Here is an 8,395-nt window from a genome sequence, read left to right on the forward strand (position 1 = left end):
TTAATCTACTTCTAAGTGTAAATCTAACTGCAATGAAAATCAAATCAATGAATTCCGTCTCTGATTTGGTCTAGAACTCTTCTGATCGACTCATTTGATCGAATCCCGATCCTACAACTGGTATCGAAAATACCGGTATGGTCCTGTTCGGTATCAGTACATAAAGGTAAAAACCGGCACTAATACAAAAAACGCCAAAAGTTGGTGCAGAATTGATATTGGAAATCTTTTGGTTCGGGAAATTCAGTGCTGCTACTCGGTACCATTTGCTTATCCCTGATCACGGTTACCGTACGAACAACGGTATCGTACAACTTTTTTTTGTTAATTTTCTTCAACTTTTAATTTTTTCTTTTTTTAGTTTCAGGGGTAGGGACGAGCTCGGTGCCAACCCATACAGAATCGGTACTGATACCGAAAATACCGGTTACGGTACCGGTATATGAAGGTAAAAAAAGGTAGTGAACCGGTATTAGGAACGCCAAAAATCGGTACCGAATTAGTACTTAATATCTTTCGATTTGACAAATTGGGTACGGTACCCAGAACAATTTTGCTCATCTCTAACCACGGGTTTCGTGCGAACAACATCATTACCATACAACTTTTTTTGTTGATTTTCTTTCGATTATCTTTCAGTGTGTTTTTCTACATTTTCTTTTTATTCTTGTCAACAGTTCCGTTCAGAACACGTTCATAGTGATTTCAAAACACATGTAAACACAGACTAAATAAAAGAAACGTGCCGCAACACGATGAACTTCTTTAAACCTAGTTTAAATCATAATATAACTAGGTTATAACCCCGTGTATTACACGGCGTTGAATAAATAAATTTTATATACTAAATAATAAAATAATATATCTTTAAAACCTCATTTATTGTACAGGTTGAATAAATATAATTTTACATATTAAATAATAAAAAGTCATATCTATAAGAACCATATTGTACGGGTTGAATAAATGTAATTTTATATACCAAATAAAAAAGTTATATCTTTAAAACCACGTGTATTACACGGGTTGAATAAATGTAATATTGTTTATCAAATAATAAAATAATACATCTTTAAAAACCTCATTTATAACACGGGTTGAATAAATGTAATTTTATATACCAAATAATAAAAAATTACATCTTTAAAACTATACGCATTACACAGTTTAAATAAATGTAATTTTTTGTACTAAATAATAAAAAATATATATCCTTAAAAAACCCCGTGTATTGTACAAATTGAATAAATCTAATTTTATATATCAAATAATAAAAAGTTGTATCTTAAAAAACCCCTCATGTGTTAAATGGGTCGAGTAAATATAATTTTGTATAGTGAAAATAATAATATTTAATATATTAATACAAAGTTTGGCTTTCGTGATAAAAAAATAGATTATTCTGTTGTTGCAAAATTTGTTAACGGAGTCTCAATAAATTTAACCATTTATTTAAAACTCGGTAAATGTATAAATGATAAATAATATTAGTTAATTTTATTTTAAGTTTATAAGACATTAAACTTAATATAAGATATTAAACTAATTATATTTGGTAGGAGGATTATCTATAATATAAGATATTAAAGTTAATAATATTTATTAGGAGGGTTATCTATAGTTAATTGATTAGAAGAGATTAAACTAAAATTATAATTATCTATAAGAGATTGCCTAATACGATGATAAGTGTCCATAAAATGGTTTCTTTATTATAGTAGATAGATTTAGCATCAACTTAAATTAATAGAAGGAGCCATCTAGACTTTCGAGTCCATCAAGTATCAACACATTTTAAAACTATTATATAACTAAGACATAAAGATTAAAAAATACGTGTAATCATGATATATGTAATATTCTAATAAACTGATTGATAAACAAAGTCCATTTAATTATTTAAATATAGGGCGAATCTTTTGAGTTACAGTAAGGTTAAGGTTAGTGTCATAACTCATATGATCTAGAGTAATGAGTTCAGTCATAGAAACAACTTATTACAAAATAGAACATCGACTCGAAGATTTATTAAACCACAAAAAGAAGAAAAAAAAAAAACAATTTACAAATTGAAAAGTAATGAAAAAGAGTAATAATTGGATCAACTAATTCACTGATTATTTCTAAATGGTCGTTGAATGACGCATAACTTTTTTTATTTTCGATTTTAGCTTTTAGTTGCACCGTAATAAAGACAAATATTTATGTGACCCGACCTGATTTGAACCAAATATTCATATGTCCATAAAAAGAACCAACCCGCCAACCCGGTGAAGAAAAAAACATCTTGAGTTTGTCACTACGTATTAGACCCAAGTTCACCCGACACGACCTGTGCATGCAAGAGCCCTGTGCACTGGATTTCCCCTTGATCTATAATTTTACGAATCACAAACAATATTGTGCTGAGCAGGAAGAACACTGGATGCAGAGGTTTATCGATCGATTCCTTTTCCCATCTCTCTCAATCATCGTATGAAATTCAATCATTAGGATTATGGAACCGCTGAATCCAGTGATCCTCTACCGAACACAAATGACAATAAACATGACAAACGAAACTAAGATACAAATGAAAGTATGTACATAGATATGGTAAAACATTAAAACCGGAAATATCAAAATCCGACATTAATTAACATACATTGTTTTGAGCTCAAGACCGTCTCTTTCTCTTTGTCTGGTTTGGATATTATAAAGAGGCTGTGAGGGTGGCATTGCTATGGTCACATGTACAGACATGACTGTGACAGAGACATGGGTGTTGTTTTACATATAGGCCCTGTGATGCGGTTTTAGATGTTTAGGATAGGGATAGAAGGTAAAGAATGTGACCCAACAAGTTTGGGTTTGTAGATGGAGGAGGGGTCTTTGGTATGTTGATTAAAGGATTTACACTTGTAAAGTTGTCTCGATACTTTTATGGTCATGGTATCATTACAGGAGGAATGCATGATCAAAATCTTGATGGGTACTTGGGTAGAGTATAATGATGACAATGAATCAGCATAAGCACCTATATCGGGTATACGCGTTAATAATCTTATGGGCATGGTATCGTTATATGACGTAAATCTGATTATAAAACCGTATTTTATATTGTTATCCTTTGTCGGATTATAAAATTGTGTTTTATATCTAATGGTGGATCTAGGATTTTTCCGTTAGGGGTGCTTGGGTCACGTTAAATAGTGTTGGGTCATAAGGGGTCAACGTGCCGGGTCATAACTGGTCACGTAAATAATTACACTAAATCGTAGATAGAAAATCAAACCTGATATTATATAGAGTGTAGAAAAAAAAAACTATTCTTAAGTGTATTAAGGTTATGTGTAGATGAAAACTATTCTCAAAGTTTTAAAGATAGAACTAAAGTAATAACATGGAAGAACACAAATGAGTAGAAAAATAGATTGAAGACAAGGCTAAAATATGCCCTGACCAAGTATTGTGGGATTGAAAGCCCTAATAGAGGATGTGATTTCAATATTTCGTATCAAGACCAGACGACACGGGATTCAAGGTTTTGATTTAAAAACGGTGATGACGACTACGATTTTAGTTACCGTTTCAAGACATGGAAATTAAAATTTTGGAATGGGTTGTTGAATGGAACAAACATTAATTTGGATAAACTAAGAGGGGATTAATTATTTTAAGACATGCATTAACACTAATTATAAGAATATGAGGGGTGCCTTGGCACCCATAAACAAAATGTTCATCTTCCCCTTAGTTATATCGTTGAGCATAATTAGTTATTAGGAGTTTGGGTATATCCATATGTATTAGATATACATGTTTATAATCTTCTAGTCATAATATCACTACATGATGACTACATGATGAAATCTAGATTGGCATGGTAGTAATCTTTACTTTTTTGGTGTAATTTATGATTAAGATACATAACTTTCTGAAATACTTGTTGGTTTTATAAATTATAAGTCTACGGCATATAATAAGCTCATCATCATCATCATCATACTCAGTAAATTCAATCAATAGCAAAGCTAAGGTAGAGTCTGAGGAGGATAAGATGTAAACAGCCTTACCTCTACCCCGTAGGAATAGAGAGACTGCTTCCAGTGAGACCCCCGACTCAATGGTAGTTTTGTATCAAGCGTTGGGCATAAGACACATAACACTCGACAATTAAGACAAATGCCAATTAGTGCATGTACTCCATTGTCTTTCGTTAATCCACTCATGCACGTCACTAATTAGATGACGAAACATTTGGCTGCTAATCATACTAATTATACATTCAAATCTTATATAAAACTTAAATATTCTTAATGATTATATATCATCACAATTATTAGATTCTAGTTAAAAGCTATAGTACTTACTCGTTATCAGGGGTCACGAATCCTCTCTTTTCTCCATGCTTACGTTGTCCGCCACTCTGCCCTAACTTCGACAAGTTCTCTCCCCTCCCTCTCTTGTCCCTCCAAAGTCCCCATTCATAGACGTTCGTCTCCAGATATACGATTTTTCATCTCTCCTTTACATCAATCACAATAAATTGGCGCGTCAAACGCGATTACGTGAACACTAGAAACGACACATTTATACTTGTAGATGCTCTTAGCAGTTGTTCTAAATCAAAATATCGTATGAAAAGAAGACAGATAAACGAAAGGGATGAATCGATTTATACAAACTTTGTAAAAATAATTACAACTATAAACTATTGTTTAATTAAAAAACTAAAACTTTATTATCAAACACCACCTATATTCTTTCAAATTTAATATCCCATCCACCAAAAACTACAAAACTAAATCTCAACATCAACCACCACTCTCACCCTTCTCGCGTGTCACCTACGCAACCCCAAATCATCGTCCACCTGACGTGGCCCACACCTGGTCAACACGCCACGCCTTTAACGCGCGTGGCTAATCCTTGCCCTAATCGCCTGCAAACTTCCCCCTCTATATCGAACCACCATCATCATGCTTCATCGTCTTCATCTCCGATCCTTGTTTTCCGATCGAAAATTATCGACATCTCATTCGTCCTTCCTCCGTTGATGCGCGATTTTGATCTTATTGGTGAGTTTGAAGATCTACTTTTTGTTATTTATGTAATTTATTTAGATCTATGGTTTTTATGATGTTTAATGGATCCGATTTCTGTTAACTTTGTTTAGATTTGATGTTTATGTGTTTTCGGTTGTGTTTTGTTGACGAAAAATTAAATCGGTTGATGTATTTCGTAGATCTATCAATTTGATATATGCGAGATGCGTAGGGTTTTATAGTTTTTGAATCGGTTTTAGATCTGGTGATTACGAGTTTAATTTGTTGATTTGTCTGACTTTTGTGAGTTGTTTTGATTTGATGCGAGATTTTGATCTTATCGGTGAGTTCGAGGACGTTACTTTTGTTGCTTATGTAATTTGTTTAGATCTATGGTTTTGTATGATGTCTGATAGATCAGATTTCTGTGAATTTTGTTTAGATTTGATGTTTATGTGTTTTCGGTTGAGTTTTGTTGACGAAAAGCTGAATCGAGTGATGTATTTTCGTAGATCTGTAAATCTGATGTATGAGAAATTACGAGTTTATTTTGTTGATTTCTGTGAATTTTTTTTAGATTTGATGTATGTCTGTTTTTAGTTTAGTTTGTTGAGGAAAAATCGATTATGTTTTTAGATCTGGTGATTATGAGTTTAATTTGTTGATTTATCTGATTTTCTTTATTAATTTTGTTAGATTTGATGTATGTGTGTTTTTTGTTTAGTTTTGTTGACGGAAAATTGAATCAATCGATGTATCTGATAGATCTGTATGTCTGCTGTATGGGAGATGCAAAGAGTTTTTATTTTCCGAAATCGGTTCTAGATCTGGTGATTATGAGCTTAATTTGTTGGATAATCTGATATTTTTGTGAATTTTGTTTAGATTTGAAGTATGTGTGTTTTCGGTTTAGTTTTTGATGATAAAATATTGAATCGATTGACGTATCTCTGTTAGATCTGTAAATTTGTTGTATTAGAGATGCGTAGGGTTTTTATTTTCTAAAATCAGTTTTAGATCCAGTGATTACGAGTTTAATTTGTTGATTATGTAGAGTGAGAAATTGATCCTATGGATTTTGTTTGATAGATCTGATTTTTTTAATATTGTTTGGATTTGATGTATGTGTGTTTTCGGTTTATTTATTGAGATAAAGTTGAATCGATTGATCTATCTGGTAGATCTGTAAATTTTATGTACGAGAGATACGTAGGGTTTTTTCTGGAATCGGTTTTCTATCTGGTGATTACGCGTTTAGTTTGTTGATTTTGTAGAGTGAGAAACGGATCCTATGGATATTGTTTGATAGATCTGATTTTTGTGAATTTGTATAGACTTGATGTATGCATGATTCTTGTTGAGTTCTTCACTTCATCGATAAAACTGGATTCGATTGAAGCATCTGATAGATCTGTAAATTGATTTATGAGAGATGCGTGGAGTTTGTTCGTTTTTTCTTGTACTGAAATCGGTTATATATATGGTGAATACGAGTTTAATTTATATACTTTCTATAGTGAGAAATGAATCCTACAGACATCGTTTGATAGATCTGATTTTTGTGAATTTTGTTTAGATCTGATGTATGTGGGTTTCTATTGACAAAAAATGAATTCAATTGATGTATCCAGTAGATACGTAATTTGATGTGTGAGAGATGCGTAGGGTTTCTTTTTGTTTTTATCTGAAATCGGTTTTATATCTGGTGATAACGAGTTTAATATGTTGATTTTGTAGAGTGAAAAATGGATCCTATGGATATTGTTGGCAAGACAAAAGAGGATGCTTCTCTCCCAAAAGGTCTGTTCGATTCTTTGCTTTTTTGTTGTTTGATTTGATGAAACAGTTAAATGCTAATGCAAAGTTTATAATTTTACAGCTACTATGACTAAGATAATTAAGGAAATGTTACCTCCCGACGTACGCGTTGCAAGAGATACTCAAGATCTATTGATCGACTGTTGTGTCGGTAAGAATATCTTTTTGTGCTTTTAGTTAGCTATTTGCTAAAATAAACGATCTTGTGATCCACTGGATCATCCTCATCCTTATTCTGCCGTTTACAAATTCCACTGTGCTTCGTATTACAGAGTTCATCAATCTGGTTTCGTCAGAGTCAAATGAAGTGTGTAGCAAAGAAGATCGTAAAACAATTGCACCAGAGCATGTACTCAAGGCATTACAGGTTTGTTCTATATTAAGTTCATGACCCTTATCATCTGTTGTTGTTAGTCTTAGTCCTTACGTGAAATACGTGACTCGGAATCCTATACGAGATGGTGAGAAAAGCTGCTTCTTCTATTTATACTTGCCGGTTAGTAGAGGTCTACAAATTGTTTTTTTTTTAAAAGGTCCGGTTTTTAACCGCTTTCGGTTGTTTTTGGCACAAAAAACCGGTTTGATACGAGGAGAACCCGGCCTGGTACTAACTGGTTCGGTTCGGTCTTAAACCGGTTTTTTAATTGGTTTAAACTGGTTTTTTAAAATCGGTTCGGTTTTTAAACCGGTTAAAAATGTCGCGAAGAGAACCGGTCTATAACCGCCGGGTCGTGTTGAGCTCGAACCGGTTTTCAAAAACCTGTTTCGATTTTTTCTGGTTTTGATCCTAAAGCTGTTTTTTTTGTACATGTCCGGTTGGGGCCTAGGGGTATGAGTTTTTTACACGGAAAAAAACATGACACCATTATGAAACTACGGGTCTGGGTTTATTCTGAATGGGTCGGTCAACCTGGTGTTGACCCTTCTAACCTTATTTATATTTATAAACTAAGTTTTTTTTTCTTTTCTTCAGGTTCTCGGTTTTGGGGAATACATAGAAGATGTTTATGCTGCATACGAACAACACAAACTCGAAACAATGGTACTTGTTTCCAAACCTAAGACGTATGCTATAATTAAGATGTCGATCATTAGGCTATTTAGGTGGTAATCAGTTGTTTGTAAACGAGCAGGACCCCGTGAGAGGTGGAAAGTGCGCGAATGTAAGAGAGATGACAGAAGAAGAAGCGGCGGCAGAGCAGCAGCGGATGTTTGCAGAAGCACGAGCTAGAATGAATGGCGTTGCCCCCACCGTATCCGTAACCAAACCACCAGAAGTGGATCCTTGTTTGGAAGCCAACTCTTAGTTAATTGTAAATAGGTAATTAACCTTTGTTAATCTTTTCTTAATCATGTACAAAGTCTGCTGCTAGGCTTAGTTATCACTTATCAGTTCGAATGTTAGTTTTTTTTTTTCTGTTTTGTCTATATGTTTTGGTGTAAGTAGTAAGATTTTAGTTGGTAGATTAGGATTTTTTTAACTAATAATTTGATGTAGAATTTTTGTTGGTTTTTATATGTATTGTAAATCCAGGTTAAAATGGAAACTA

The 8,395-nt window shown here is 33.2% G+C and overlaps 1 protein-coding gene across 1 annotated transcript; it reads left to right on the forward strand.

The window, feature by feature from the left end:
• The first annotated feature begins 4,781 nt into the window (after window positions 1–4,781).
• On the forward strand, window positions 4,782–8,395 carry LOC110936677 (protein Dr1 homolog). Its single transcript, XM_022179090.2, has 6 exons — window positions 4,782–5,060; window positions 6,765–6,827; window positions 6,907–6,996; window positions 7,118–7,212; window positions 7,819–7,887; window positions 7,979–8,395. Exons 2-6 carry the CDS (start codon window positions 6,773–6,775, stop codon window positions 8,150–8,152), a joined length of 483 nt encoding a protein of 160 aa, XP_022034782.1. The 5' UTR covers window positions 4,782–5,060; window positions 6,765–6,772; the 3' UTR covers window positions 8,153–8,395.

Source organism: Helianthus annuus, chromosome 4, assembly GCF_002127325.2.
Source record: "Helianthus annuus cultivar XRQ/B chromosome 4, HanXRQr2.0-SUNRISE, whole genome shotgun sequence".
NCBI lineage: Eukaryota > Viridiplantae > Streptophyta > Magnoliopsida > Asterales > Asteraceae > Helianthus > Helianthus annuus.

What these genes read in the sequence shown, in the direction of transcription:
- LOC110936677 (XM_022179090.2), top strand. Translation starts at nt 6,773, where the DNA reads ATGGATCCTATGGATATTGTTGGCAAGACAAAAGAGGATGCTTCTCTC. An exon ending in GGATGCTTCTCTCCCAAAAG is followed by an intron (nt 6,828 to 6,906) that starts GTCTGTTCGATT and finishes ATAATTTTACAG; the next exon opens with CTACTATGACTAAGATAATT. An exon ending in AACACAAACTCGAAACAATG is followed by an intron (nt 7,888 to 7,978) that starts GTACTTGTTTCC and finishes GTAAACGAGCAG; the next exon opens with GACCCCGTGAGAGGTGGAAA.